At 44.6% G+C, this 15,869-nt stretch overlaps 1 protein-coding gene across 1 annotated transcript in view; it reads right to left on the reverse strand.

The window, feature by feature from the left end:
* Nucleotides 1-15,869, reverse strand: part of MYO1E (myosin IE) — a 203,109-nt gene that overhangs the window by 26,150 nt on the left and 161,090 nt on the right. Inside the window, exons 19-22 of the mRNA XM_024567788.4 lie at nt 14,683-14,827; nt 10,700-10,814; nt 10,329-10,498; nt 8,241-8,386 (exon numbers count right to left, since the gene is read on the reverse strand). Of these exons, the coding sequence (XP_024423556.2) occupies nt 8,241-8,386; nt 10,329-10,498; nt 10,700-10,814; nt 14,683-14,827 (576 nt within the window). The remainder of the gene's footprint in view (nt 1-8,240; nt 8,387-10,328; nt 10,499-10,699; nt 10,815-14,682; nt 14,828-15,869) is intronic.

A 15,869-nucleotide genomic window follows, 5' to 3' on the forward strand; every position in this document is an offset into this window, starting at 1 on the left:
TGGAGGGGAGGGTGGAAAGAAGAGGCCCAGGCAGCACCAGTCCCGGGGAGAACACCTAATGGCAGCGGGGACCTGACTGCACCCAGTGCCACTCCCGGCCCAGCTAGACTCTGTAGAAGTCTGTAATTGAAATCTACAACACACACATAATTGAGAGGCTTTGTTCCCTAGCTGTTAGGTGTAGAGCCCAGCTGAAGGGAGGCTACCACCCCAAATGTTTCATAAGGTATAAGTTTGCAATTGTATCCAAGCACCGCTATGAAATATCTAAGACAACTCTCTAAACGACGTTTCAGAAGACCTTGTTAAGTGTTTTTTCAGGTATTAAAAGCAAATTAAGTGAACCCTCTTTGACAAATTGACCATGGTAAGATTGGAGCCCCTCCACATGTAGGCAATGCCAACGACATGTCTTTTCAGTAACCAGAGCCGAGCCGAACCACACAGGAGCTGTGCCCTGCCCTCGGGGCCCCCGGTCCCACTGTACCAGTGGGATTATTGTGCTGTGACACAGCCGACAGTGAGGCCAGTAGGAAGGACTGGTGTGTGGCGAATCTTTGAGATGAGGGAGTCTTCTTCCATGTAGAATCTGATCCATTTAAACTGCAACTCCTGTGGTCTCTCTGTTCAGTTCCACGAATATGTAAAAGGTTGGGGTGGGCGGTCCGTGGGACCCGAGGGCTTCCTTGGGCAGAGAAAGCCTTGTTGGATGATTGTAGGCTTCTCTGGAACCTTCTCTCTCTGGGCTGAGCCAAGGAGCTGGGGGCCTGAACCTGACAAAGCCAGCAGTGGTAGCCACAGTCTCTCTCCCTGAAACCGCAGCCCCCCCCCCCCCCGCCGAGTCTTCCTTTAGGAGGGGTTTGGTAACCCACAGGAGAAAAAAGGACTAAGGTAGGACTACAACACAGTTGGAATTCAAAGGCTCATAAGGGCAGTGTAAACAAACCACAGAGAGGACTGGGGCAAACTAGCAGCAAGACACCCTCACCAGGGGAAAGGAGTTGGCCCCTCACAGCCACGAAGCCAGAATACTCTGCAAGTATTTTTGGACACATAATGGCCCTTTGGTGGAGCACCTGGTCATTATTATCATCTTAAGAGCTTGTTTTCAGACATCCCTCCATTGCAACCAGGCTTCCTGCATAGTCTTGTGATAGTTAGGATACAGGTTTTTCTGTTGTGGTGAAGACCCTGACAACCAGTGGTTTAAACAACATAACTCTTTTATCTGTCACTCCACAGCATGTGCAAAAACAACATTCAGGGCCAATGTGATAGTTCTGCAGCCAGGGAGCCAGGCACCCACTCCTTCCCTTTACAGAAGTGGCCAGGAAGCGGCACAATCAAGGCTCCTCATACCCCAGTGGCCAGCATTGTGTCACAAGGTTACATATAACTGCAAGGAAGCCTGGGAAATGTAGTCTTTGGGTAGCCTGCCAGCCATTAATAGGTAGAGGAGAGAATGGGTATTGTAGGACAGCTCACAATCTCCCTTATACATCCTTGTTCACAAACCCTTCCGAACTAGGAATTGAAAAATTTTAAGTTTGGGAACAATATACTTCAGAGGGTCAAGGCATCAAATGTACTATCATCTTGCTATTTCTAGGAAAATTCCAAAATTGTCTCAATTATGTCAATTATAGCAATTTAAAACTCCAAAAGGCACGTATGTAAAAGCTGCTCAAAACAGCTCTTCCAAGTCATGTGGAGTTAATGAAGTGAAGTGCAAGCCTCCTAGCACAGGAGTAAGGAGACGCGTTGGGAAGGGAGTCCGAGCCAGGGGAGGGAGTGAAAACAGGAAGCACCGCACTTTCTGGTGGGTGGGGTGAGGTGTGGTGCTCTGGGGTGGGCGGCTTCCCCCGGAGCATTCTTTCTCCTGTCTGAGCATGTCCTTATAAGGTGGTACTTTTGGCAGGACTGATTATTCAGCAGGGCTAAATGAGCCCAACACAAGTAACCTTAAGTAGTTTAATGTGCTTACATTTGTTATGTGTTCATTACTGTAAAGAAAAAACAAAAAAGAAACAACAAGCAGGCCCAAACTTCAAGGTCAATAATCAGCATGAGTCTGGAAATGAAAAGAGATTGTTTGGACACTTTGACTTCAACCATCAAATTCAAAAACCCCTTCCTTCCGTGACCCAGGCATGTTCATCCAGGCTCCTTCCTCCTCAGCCCATGCTCCTCGATCTGGAAACAAAGCTTTTGCATTTATTTGTTCTAAAAAAGAAATCAGACTTATCTTGGACCTCACCCCGTCTTATTCATATGCTCACGCTGCAATTCCTTGCAGATGTTTTTACCTCGTGGTGAAAGATTCCTTACCGTTCTAGTCCCCGCTTTGGCTTTCTGCTTGTTTTTTACCCCCTCATCCTTGTGGCTTATTGTGGTATTGCTGACAACACTAGAAAGTCTTGTTTTACTCCCATAACCGGTACCTTCTTCAAAGAATGTTAGTTACAAAACACTGAGTAAAGTCTTAAAGGAGGTTTTTTTTTTCCCCCCATAAAGCCGAAAAGGCAATTTGCTAGGGCAGCCCTGCCTTTATAAAATTTTTTCCTGATTATGAAATATATGCTCCTTTTAGTGAACTGGAAAGTACATAGGTAAATCGGGAAGAAATTAACCTTCTCCAGAATTCTACCACACAGAGAAACTGGTGGCACCAGTTTGGGATCCCAACTAATTTCTCTGTGAAAGTGCTGGTAAAGGCTGTGCTGGGCCTCCTCCCAGGCCTCCCAGGAGAAGCTCTCTGACCGCAGGTGCAAAGGTGCAAAGGCTCCCTCCCACCTTTGCACACCAGGAGTGGCTTGTGCATTGCTCTCTGAACACTTGTAACCTGTGTGGCACAGGTTTACTCAGGTGTCTGCTTCCCCTTCCAGAATGGGAGGGAGCTCCTTGAGGCAGTGACTACACCTCATTCACCTTTGAATCCCGGAGCTGAGCACAAGGTGGGTGGGTCAGTACAAAAAATGCCACATCTCCCAGGTTCCCAAAGCTCAAAGGTAACAAGTCACAATAAATCAAGATTTCAGTAACGCTTCTGGTCAGCTGAGCAGGTTAGGTAAAGCTGATTGTTCTGACCACCAGAAGCTCAGGGCAATAGGCAATGAAACGGGCTAGGCAAGAATGGTGTGCCCAAGTAAGCTGGGTCTTCTGTCCAAAGCCCACTATTACACGTTGATTTTCACATTACATACAAAGATTGGAAAATCTGACCCACACAGGCGGCCACGTAGGCTTTGGTCTCAGGCCTCTGGTCGTCAGCTTTTGAAATAAGGAACACTAGAAGCTTCACCGGAGAGAGCCCCAAATATATGATTTGATGGTACTAATTTTATCATCTAAAAACAAAAAAGCAAAAAGCATAGGCTGTGACACATTGTGGCTACCCTTCCAGCAGACTGAGTTTGTCAAATGAGAGCGCGGCGAGGTCAGTACTTGGACAAGAAGCAGCTCTTGAAGGATCCTTCAAACACTGGTGCTTGGCCTTCTATCAGCAGACTCTACACCTGGGAAGCCCAATGTCTCGACTATATGTTGGCGTGCCACCTCCTGATAGTGTCACCAAGTCTCTGGGGAAGGCAGAAATCAGACACCAGCGTTCCAGCCTAACTTCTATTTAGATAAAGACTTTTCCTGTTCAAATCACCCTACTGTCCCTTTGAACAACTGCAGTCTGTGTATCTCTCTGAGCTACTGGGTCTATCCTATTTTTTTTCTTATAAATTAAACATTAAAAAATTTTTTCAATTATAATTTAACTACATGTATTTCAGTATATTTATAAAAGGTAAATAGTTCTAAAATGTAATGTCTACTGGAGAACTAGAAAAAGCTTTTTATTATGGAAAATTGCAAATATATAGAGAGCAGCAGAATGAACCTCCACGTGTTGGGTTTAAACAATTACCAGTCCACACACAATCATATCCGTCTGCACACACACTTCCCCACCCCCACACACAAACCAGGTTATTTTGGAGCAAAGTGTAACTGTTATATTACTTTATCCTTAAATACTTCAGTGTGTATCTCTGAAAGATAAAGCTTCTTTAAATAAAAATAACCATAACACTATTACCACACCTAAAGAAATGAACAATAAATCATTCATTACAAATATTTAGTCGTGTTCACTTTCCCCAAACTGTCTCATAATTGTTTTCTTTTTTAAAGATTTCACTTGTTTATTTTTACAGAGAGGAAGGGGGGGAGAAAGAGAAGGAGATAAACATCAACGAGTGGTTGCCTCTCACGTGCCCCCGACCAGGGACATGGCCTGCAAACCAGGCATGTGCCCTGACTGGGAATCGAACTGGCGACCCTTTGGTTTGCAGGCCAGCACTCAATCCAATGAGCCACACCAGGCAGAGCTCATAATTGTTTTCAAATAGTTGGTTTGTTTGATCAGGGAGCTGTGAGCCCATTTTTGCTTTGACAGTGGTTATGTCAGAAGAGACAGAAATGGGCTGAAAGATCAAGTTTGGAGACAGTTTGATACTCTTAATTAGAACAAGTTATTAGGTGGTCATTCCAGTCAACACTCAAGTAGTAAGCCTCATATAGTCTTCAAAACACATACAAATAGGAGTCCGGCCAAGATGGAGGCGTAGGTAGAAACCCTTCACTTCCTCACACAACCAAAAGGAGGATAACAAGCAATCTAAAAACAATAAACCACCAGAAATGTCAGAAAATCAAACTGCATGGAACTCCAACAACAAAGGAATTAAAGAAACATTCAAACAGACCAAAAGCGCCACAGTGCAGCAAAGAGGTTTGCCCGGCCCTGGTGAACACCTAAGGCCCTGCCCCCTTACAACTTAACTGGTGTGCCAAGACAAAGAAATTGGCCCAAATGAAAGAACAGATCAAAACTCCAGAAAAAGAGCTAAGCAACACGGAGACAGCCAATCTATCTGATGCACAGTTCAAAACACTGGTAATCAAGATGCTCACAGAACTGATTGAGCTTGGTCGCAAAAATGAAGGAACAAATGAAGTCTACTCAAATGGAAATAAAGCAAAATATTCAGGGAACCAACAGTGACAGGAAGGAAATTGGGACTTAAATCAATGATTTGGAACAAAAGGAAGAAATAAACATCCAACTGGAACAGAATGAAGAAACAAGAAATCAAAAAAATGAGAGGCTTAGGAACCTCTGGGGCACCTTTAAACCTTCCAACATCCGAATCATAGGGCTGCCAAAGGAGAGGGGAAGACCAAGAAATTGAAAACTTGTTTGAAAAAATAATGAAGGAAAACTTCCCCAATCTGGTGAAGGAACTAGACATGCAAGTCTAGTAAACTCAGAGAGTCCCAAAGAAGTTGGACCCAAGAAAGGAAACACCAAGGCATAGTACAATTAAATTACCCAAGATTAAAGATAAGGAGAGAATCTTAAAAGCAGCAAGAGAAAAGGAGAGAGTTACCTACAAAGGAGTTCCCATAAGACTCTCAGTTGATTTCTCAAAAGAAACCTTACAGACAAGAAGGGGCTGGAAAGAAGTATTTGAAGTCATGAAAGGCAAGGACCTACATCCAAGATTACTCTATCCAGCAAAACTATCATTTAGAATGGAAGGGCAGATGAAGGGCTTCCTAGATAAGGTAAAGTTAAAGGAGTTCCTCATCACCAAGCCCTTATTACATAAAATGTTAAATGGAGTTATCTAAGACATTGAAGAAGATCAAAAACTATGAACAGTAAAATGACAACAAACTCACAACTATCAACAACTAAACCAAAAAAAAAGAAAAAAACCAAAAACTAAGCAAACAACTAGAACAGGAATAGAATCAGAAAAATGGACATCACATGGAGGGTTTTCAATGGAGAAGGGGAGGGGAAGAATAGGGGGGAAAGGCACAGGGAAGAAGCATAATTGGTAGGCATTAAAGAGAGGGAGAGGTTAAGAATGGTACAGGAAACAGAATTCAAAGAACTTCTATGTACAACCCATGGACATGAACTAAGGAGGGGAGAATGCTGGAGGGTTTGGGGGGTACGGGGCGGAGCGGGGTAAAGGAAGAAAAATTGGGAAAACTGTAATAGCATAATCAATAAAATATACTTAAGACACACGCACACACACACACACACACGTTAGAAATTTTTTTCTGAAATGTAAGACAACTGTTAAAATCTTTCTCTCTACCTGGACTGAAATATGTTGAACACACAAGTTTGGTGGTCTGGTACCAATATCAATTGATACTCTTGGTTTGATTCTATATACACCATCACCCATCTGGCTATATTCCTAACTTGGTTTACATTACTGGGTACCCAGTGAATGAAGGAAACAAGGGGACAGTGTTAATCTCGGAAAACGTGAGGTTCAGTGACTACAACATGCAGAGATCACAAGTTAAAATGACTCAAGCTCTTTTTTTCATAGTGGCAGAGAAACGTTCAGGCTAAGTACCTCATTTTATTACAGCCTCTAACGAGGAAAGGCCACAGGAAGCACACATCCAGACCATGGATACTAAAGAGGAAGCAGGAAAAAAAGCTGCTTTTACCATGAGACACTGTATGCCCAGAAACTGTGGGAGAAGACAAAAAGAGACAGAAGGAAAAAAAAAACCACACCTCGATAAGCCTCAAGGACTTGATCAACAAGACAGTGTCAGAGTGGGTGATGCAGATGTCAGTATGATTAGGTACGGTCAAGCACTCCGTGAGCTGCGTGAGGGCTGACCACAGCGCTGGGCGATGATAACAGGAAGAACAGCAACCACTCTCAGCCTCATGGGTGCACGTGCTCCAGAGCTGGGATGAGCTGCAGACAGCCCGGCTTAGCTCACGTGTGGCTGGTCCCCATGCCAGAAAAGAAGAGAGAAGCTTCCAGTTGCTTCCTTAGACACTGAGGGCAGCCTCGGGGCCCAGTTAGCCAGGAGGAGTGTGGCTGATGTTGTGACTCAGCCAATAAGCCACACGCTCGGGAAGACCTTCTGAGAACCAGGCAGTGTCCGAAGCCTCTTTTTTTTGAAATTCATGGCACTGAGACCGAGGTGGGGCTACCAAAAGGCTGCTGAGGGGCTCACACCCTGAGCTGAGATGTTTAAAACACTCAGCTTCACTGCACCACCTGGCCCTTCATCAGGAAAGCTGAGAGCAGACAGAATCAGAAGCCACAGCGACACTGGCAAGAATGGACACTCCTTGAAATCGGCTTTGGATTATTTCCCTAGAGCCAGGATTTCCAGCCTGGTAGGCCAGAGGCCTCAGCACACAAAAGCCCGGCTTTTTCCTGAAAGCAGCAGTTTTGTTTTCTGTATGGAATAAGAGTTTAGAGATGTCCTGATTCCAGGAAGACATGTTCACAAGCAACCGGAACATCATTCCTTTTGATGAAATGACAGCCCAAAAGTTGCCTGGCAGAGGCAGCGGCATCCTCAGGAGGGCCCAGGGATGCAGCTCTGGGAGGAAGCTACTGAGCTCAAAGGGCTTTTCCTCCTCTTTTCTTAGCCTTCTGCAGACTGGGAGGATTTCCTCTTATCAGAGGGAACTTAGCCTGGGAGCTCTTAGCCTGGGAGGATTTAGGGAAATCTCAGAAGCACAGAGCCCCTCTGCCAAAATAAAGCCAGAGTGCTGACAGGAAGAGCAAAAGCCCCTCCCTGCCTGTGAACTTGGAGTTCAAGGGAGCATTTGGCAATGACTCCAGGGCTACATATTATAGAGACCTATTTGTATTCCCTCCCTTGTATGAGCAGACAGAAAGGACCTTAAGGAGTCCAAAGAAACTTCCCTTCCTGGACAGTCAGAGGTCACAGCAAACTGAAAAACAACATCGGTGCCCTAAAGGCCACCTCTGCTTGGGCCTTTGCTGGTGAAATGGGCTAGATCCTCCACACGGGTGAGGTGGGCTTGGGGACGGGTCCCTGGACCATTGGCTCCACTTCAGTAACAGCGATTACACTCTGTTTCATGTACTAGGATTATTTCTCAAATTTGACAGGAACAAAGGATCTGATCTGAGTATCTCCTGATGGCAGGAGCTAACCAGACACGGGTTTTTCTTGCTGTCTCCTCGCTGTCAAATCAGAATCCCTGAGACCAGTGAAGGTCGGGTCTTCTTAGGGAAGACGAGGAAATTCAGGGCTCTTCATCATGACTGTGACAACTGGGGAGCCTGACCAGGCCTTCCATCGGGCTGTGTTTGGGACAGCAGGTGACGATGCTGAGGAGACGTGGGCACCCCTGCCCCCACGCCCTCGCCACTCACCTGAGGGACACGGACAAGATCCTCTCCATCTCGATTCTCCGCTTCAGCACTTCTTTCACGAGGCCTTTGTCTGGGCCCTGCTTGACCTTTTCTCGGCCAATTAAGTACAGGCACTTTGGCGTCAGAAGCAAGTCTCGCTTTACACCCTGTAAGGAGAGGTGTTTTCAGAAGGCGAAAAGACATGTCCAAGTGACAACTGTCCACAAAATGAGCATCTGTTACCATCTGCCTTGAGCAGCAAATGGGGACACTGTTCATAGTAATTACACTGACATATGTGAAATTAATGATATTTGACTCTCTCTGACTTACAAAAATGGCGAACTCTCCTGGATCCGCCTGAGGTACTGGGACAACAGGTGTGAAGGGACAGTCCTGGGCAGGCCCACACATTTGGTGGCCTTAACAATTATCTGCTACAGAACATTTGTATTTTTTGAGCCCTGACATTTTGACTTTTGAAAATGGCTAAATTTTCATCTCAATGATAAATCTTAGAAATCTAGTAGCAACAGACTTTGGAATAGGTGGGTCCCCAACCCCACCGAGTACATACGCACTCATCTCGGCACGACGCAGACTGGCTGCCGGAGCAGCTGGCGCCGCACTCAGGTGGTAAGAAATGATTCAGCTTCAGCAAAACAGCATAATCCTTCTTATTAAGTTATTTACTTCAATTTTTTTCCTCATCAAAAAATGAATAAACAAACCAAAAAAGTTCTTAAGGGATCCATGAACTACAGTGGCTTCAGATTTCTCTTTCAGGGCCAAGATTTTATCAGACAGAAGAAAGGTGTCTGAGGGAACAGGTGAAACATCAGTGTCCCTCCAGTGGCCATGTGAAAGTAGAGCTACTCATTTTCTCAGGGAAGATGGGTAAGAACTCTATGCAGTATTGCTTGATATTCTGAATCCTTTGACCTGATGATTTCATTCCTATCAATTTATTCTAAAAGCATCAGCAAATAAACACACAAAGATATGCATGAAAGGATGCTTGCTCACTGCATACTTTTAAAAACATCCTCACCTGAGGATATGCTTATTGATTTTATAGAGAGAAAGATAGAGAGACAGAAACATTGATCGGTTGCCTCCTGTAGGCGCCCAGACCGGGGATCGAACCTGCAACCTTTCGGTGTACGAGACAACACTCCAACTGAGCCACCTGGCCAGAGCAACAGATGCTGTATTTTTAACCAGTTACTCATTGATCCATTCTTAACAGGCTTTTTCTTCTTTTTTTACTATCATAAAAAAATAAGTAGCCCTGACTGTGTTGTTCAGTTGGTTGGAGCATCATCCCATCCACTAAAAGGTCTTCGGTTTGATTCCCAGTCAAGGCATATACACAGGTTGTGGGTTTGATCCCTGGTAAGGATGCATACTGGAGGCACTCAATCGATGTTTCTCTCTCGCAGTGATGTTTCTCTCTCTCTCTCGAAGCAATAAAAACATATCCTTGGGTGAGGATAAAAAAACATGTAGTATCTGTTGAATGGAACTGTACTATGCAGCTAAACAAAATAATTTATATGACAAATCTATTAATATGGAAGGTTCTCCCTGGTATGTTAAAAAAAAAAATGCCCAAGCCCTGGCTGGTGTGGCTCTGTGGATTGAGCACTGGCCTGCAAACCAAAGGGTCACTGGTTCGATTCCTAGTCAGGGCACATGCCTGGGTTGCCTGCCAGGTCCCCAGTAGGGGGTGTCTGAGAGGCAACCACACATTGATACTTCTCTCCCTCTCATTCTCTCTCCCTTCCTCTCTCTCTAAAAATAAATAAGCAAAATCTTAAAAAAAAAAAAAAAGACCAAAAAATAAACCAGCATATAATATAGATCTCGTTTTTATCAAACTAAATAAATATAAGTATGTCTGTATAAAAAACATTCTAAAGGATATACACAAAATGTTAACACTTTCTGGGTATAAGTAACTATTTTTCCTTTGGCTTCTCTGTATTTTCTAAATTTTTTTACAATGAACATGTTCTGTTTCAGGAATAAGAAAAGCAAAACTGCGAGTTATTTCTACAACTAAGGAATCTGTCTGGTGACTCTCAGAGGCAGGCCGCCAGCATGTACCTTGAACCTCCTGTCGTACTTGGTCACTGTGTCCGCAAAGTCGATCTTCTCCCGCTTGCCCACAAACTGCTGGAGTTCCGGGTGCTCCTCCATCCCGATGTAATCCCCGATGAAGTTCCTGTTAATGCTGTTTCTCCTCCTTTCCTTCCGGTTCAACAGGAGGTCTGAGGCTGCAATTCCCGCAAAGGCAGAGAAGGGAGAAGGATCAGCTCCCCAGAAAAAAGGAGGAAAATACACAGAAAAACTCTAAAGGAATGCAAGATTGTTCACACATGACATTATATGCAAAGTCAAATAAACTTGTAACTTAATTTAAGCTCAAAATTATTCTCGAGATTTATTAAACGCATGAAACAAAGTGACTGAAATACCTTCTTCCCTCATTTGGACGTATTTCTTCCGTGCCACGAATTTCCTCCACGTTTTCTGTATCACTCGCGCATATCCATCATACTTCCTCTCTCTCATTTCCTCCAGAAGAAATAGCTGTGAATGTAAAGAAGACAAATGTGAGCTGATTCATAAGACTTGAGCATCACTTCCTGGGGCTTATTTCAAGGTTATTTTGTTTTAGTCCAGACCATGCATAAAAAGAAGCTTCTAAGACTTTAGAGCAAATTTGAGGAAATGATGAGTAGGGGATATCGTTTATGATCACGATTAACTTTATCTCTCTACATTTTTTCTTTTTATTTATTTATTTTGTTTTTATTTAAATTTTTTTAAAATCATATTTCAATCAGTTGTCCCCATTACTCTCCCTTGCCCTACCCACCCCTGGCCTCCCACTTCAATCCTCCCCCCTTATCCCTCTGTATTTTGTCTATTAACTAAAAAACATAAAGGGAAATAGCTGGGTCTTAGTGTATTCAGTTGGACCTTAATAATGTATCCGCCCTGCCTTGTTCATAATCTCTGTGACAGTCAAACGATTCAGAATCTATCCACTTGCTGCCCCCCTTGGCCCAAGAGGACAGTAGATGGCTAGATCAAACGAGCTGGTGGAGGCTGGTGTTTAGTGCTCCGTACATTCTCTTCAGAGAATGTTCCAGTTTTGTCAGGAGCAGAGTCTGTGCTTCTGTGGAAAGAGGGCTGTCCTACTTTCAGTTCCATGAAAGCACAGGCTTCCTGCCTCATGGAATCCTGCAAGCAGAACTGGCGCAGAGGATAACAACCAGTGATTAGAGCGAGGCTGCTGATGCGTGGGCTAGGACCTGGATTTGCCGAGAGCCACTGAGGCTGATTTGCTTAAGGGCCCATATTAGACCTGGCAGGTCTTGAGGTTCAGGCCATTTTAACAATTAATACTGACTGTTGCATCCCACTCAATGAAGCTCTGGAATCACGGGGATGACAGCAATGAGCGGCTTTACATGCATGTTTTTCATCCAACCCCTCCACAACTGCATGAGCCACATATTCCTGTCATCTCCCTTTTACAGATGAGGAAATTGGAACTAAGACTGGGTGGGGCTGGAAAGTGAACCGAAGTCCCCCAGGCTCTGCCAGGCTCTCCACTCTGACACAGAAGTCCTTCTCTGTAAACCTTCATTGAAACAACTTGTAAAATGGTGGGAAACTTTTGCATTCACCTAGGAAGTGGCTTATATGACTCTCTAGGAAAGAGAATAAAATGTACCAATAAAAAACCCAAAGTAAAGATGATAAAAAATCATTGCAAAAATGTTCCAGAAGTAAACAAGCAAAATTGGTATGATTGGTATGATGGCAACTGGGCCTGATCTGCTGCCTCTGTTTATCTGGGTCGGTGCTCAGGAGCCACATCTACCCTCTCCTGTCACTGAGCCTCTCCTTCCCACAGCTCCAGCTGTGCAGAAACAAGGGAGGGGCCACTCCATTCCGTGGCTTGCAGTGCCATATACACCAGACATGAGAAACAGATTTCAAAATGAAAAGGGAATAATACGTGGTTTAAAAACGGGACAGAATGTTTACAATGTTGGCCCCGCGGTTGCCTGTTGTAAGAATATGCATCAGTGTTTCTTATCTTGTGTGTTGGGCTTTTGTGTATGTCTTGGTTTCTTCTACTTTCCCAGAACTATTTCGGGAGTGCCACAGAAAACACAGTTGTGACTCAGAAAGGACGAAGAGGCAGCCGATCTCCAACTCCCTATAGGCTACTTCAAATATTAGCTGGGTTGTAGGTTCTTTTCAAAGGCCATGTGGGTTCGAAGTCAGGGAGGTTGAAGGAACAGAGAGAGAAAAAGCAAAAAACAGAAACCCCAAATCGCAGACACATGTAACAAATAAGCAAGACCAAACCCTTTGGTGCCTGATGTCTAATGTGGGTTCTTAAACCAAATGAGTTATTTTGTACATTCAGCACATTTACTATAAAAGTCAATGCAAAAATCACAAAGTGGATTTTTGAAAACCAATTTTTGTAAAAGTTTATGCAACGTTGGGGCTAAACATGGATGAGTGAGTGATGGGGGAGGAGAGAGTAAGGTGATGGTGTGCATAAAAACGGGGAACAGAGAGTCAAGTGACGGTAACAAAGCAATTGGGAGGAAGACAAGGAAAAGGAAAACCAAAAATAATCTTGATTTTGGAACTAAAACCTCAAAGCTCCACTGAATCAGAAAAAAACCCCAAAACATATGCAAAATATGGGAGCTGTTTTAATTATATGTGAAAATTTAACGAGTGGAAAAAGTACAAGCGGGCATGCAACAACAGAGGAGTTCTGCATTGTGCCGATAAATCACCCCATCCCGTTTTAGAAAGAACAGGAACTGTTCTGTGGGTTGCTTAATGGTGCATGACACAACATTTTCATTTTATATTTGGAAATGAAGCACTGTGAAGCTACAAATAACTCCAAGTAGGAAATGCTACCACTAACTTTTCATAAATGGGCTCTACTGATGTATGTCGTTTATTTATTTGATAGCCTTTATGGTTCATAAAGCCATTCACTAACAGCTTTATCATTTGTGGGTCTCAGGCTAACATCCTATGGGGCAGGCAGAACAGCAGCCGCGGCCCCCTTCTAAAGAAGAAACCTCACCGCGAGACCAGGATTTGAGTGAAGTCAAGTGTTTCTGTTATTACCAACACTGCAAGTTCTCATGTTATTTCCCCTTGATTGAATGACTACTTTTACCAAGTTCACCACAGGCTCCTAAAATGGAGTCATGTGATTGTTTATAGGAACCTCAAGAAATGATGATGCTGAACCTGGTTAGTTCCAGCAGTTTCTCCAACTTAAAAAGTAATGCCTTCACCCCAGAGCCGCAGAACTCACTGGGCAGAACGGACAGGCTGTGCTGGATTCCTGCTGGGCTGAGAACTTCTTATGGTACTCACAGCTCATCAGGGAAGACAAAGAAGCTCCTCCAAATTAATCTCTGGAGGTCTAACAAGACTCATAGAGGGAGAGCAGCTGATAGCTAGTGGGCATGGAGGGTAGGGGGTGGAAGGAAGGAGCAAAAAGAAAAAAGGACTCATGGACATGGACAACAGGATGGTGATTGCTGGGGGGAGAGGGGAGTAAGGGGGATAAATGGTAATGGAAAAAAATACAGTAAAAACATAATGATAGGGATTGTGGGTTGTAATATTGTTTGCATTCCTTATCAGCAAATAGTTGTTTTCTATAAACCCTGAGATTTCTCCTCCTATCTATTCATCTCCTCAATGTCCTTTCCAGGCTCCCTTCTGGTCTTCAAGATACAGTCCTGGGAATTGGCATCCCCAGGCACTGCTACCCCTTCAGGGAGGAAGCTTGGACCGGTTTGGCCAACCCAGGTGAAGAGGTAGGGTTATCCAAGCTTCCTTTGAGGGACAAAGAAGTCCCTCTTAGCTCAGACACGATTGGATACTATAAATAACTACTGAGCACCTCCCATGAGCTGCTTTCTTTCTTTCTTTTTTTTTTTATTGATTTTTGAGAGAGAGAGAAAAACATCTATTTGTTGTTCCATGTATTTATGCACTCATTGGTTGATTCCTGTATGTGCCCTGACTGGGGATCAAATCCACAACCTTGGTGTATCAGGATGATGTTCTAACCAACTGAGCTACCTGGCCGGGGCCATGAGCTGCTTTCTATATGAGGCTCTGAGTACATCATGGTATACAAAACAGACCAGAGTCCCGGACCTCAAGGAGATAACCATCTAGAATGGGAAAGACACTAAGTAAAAAAAGAAACCATTATATGATGCTGAGTGCCCTGAAGGCTGTGAGGCAGCAGGGGTGGGGAGAATGACTTATACTTGGGTTGGGAGCGGAGGAAAGCCTTCTTTGAGGAGACGGCACTAAGGCATGAACCAAAGAATGAAGCAAAGCAGCCAGTCATGCTGTGGGGAGGGGTCAGCCGCGCACTCACAGACTCGGGGGCCTTGATGAACACTTTGCTCCTCCCGAGCTGGAACTGATCACTGTCCATGTTGACAGACTGCAGCAAGTGGAGGACACCTTGCTTCTCGTCTCCTCTCCACGCAGGCCAGGTTTCTTTGGTCAGGATGGCATACCTGTGAGGACAGTTGGGGAGAGAAGGATCAGACTCTCAGACTGGACCGCCACCCAAAGGCGCCTGGTGTTGCTGGGTCCTGGCAATCCATTCACCTCGGTTCAAAGGCTTAGGGATTGGTCTCGACAACTGCGAAGTCCACTGGGCCCAGGATGCCTTCTACTCCCTCCCTGTCTGACCGTTTTCATGTCATCGCTCTGGGGAAAATCTGCTTTTCCCTTCTATCACTGTCTAAAAATAGCATTGCTGAAGGTCACCCATGATTCTCCTCAGGCAAAATCAAACAGTCTTTTCTCAAAACCGATTCCCCCTGATTTCTTCAGAGCACTTAACAGTTACTGCAGGGTTTTATAAAACTCCCTCTAAGTAGCTGTTGTTGTTACGAGGTACCAGCTTTCACCTTTGGAATTCTGTGCATCTTGAGTCAGTCACAAGGCTATCTCCTCCAATCTCTGCTCTGCTCTCCCTTTGCCTACACTGCTCCCTCTAGCAGGTGTGCTGTTCTCCAAACTCCTCCAGTGGCGGCTCCTGCTCAGGGGGACTCCCCCTCAGTGACACTTCCAGAGAGGCCTTTTTGGACCACCCAAGCAAAAGCACCCCCTTGCTATTTTCTCATATAAAACCTTTTTCTTTCAGATCGTGTATCATCACTTGTAATTCTATTCATATTTGTGCTTGTTTGTTTAATGTATGCCTCCTCCATGAGGACCAGACCTCCATGAGTGGGTGCCTCATCTGTGTGGCTCACAGTGCACACCAGCACCCCCAGCATGCCTGGCATGCAGCGCTGATAACTAGCGTTAATAGCCAGCATTCATGGGCGCTCTCTCTGCACCAGGTGCTGTTCTTGGTGCTTGAATGTATGCCCTAACGTTATTCTTGAAGCAACCGGATCAGACTGGCCTTTTCGTTTTGCAGGGTGGAAACAGAAGCACATAGAGACTCACCCAAGGCTGCTTAGCTAGTAAGTATCAGTGCTGGGATTTGACCCCCAATCTATTTCTTTAATCATGGAACTATATATAAGCCACAGATTGGCTGAT

This window comes from Desmodus rotundus, chromosome 7 (genome assembly GCF_022682495.2).
Source record: "Desmodus rotundus isolate HL8 chromosome 7, HLdesRot8A.1, whole genome shotgun sequence".
Lineage (NCBI taxonomy): Eukaryota > Metazoa > Chordata > Mammalia > Chiroptera > Phyllostomidae > Desmodus > Desmodus rotundus.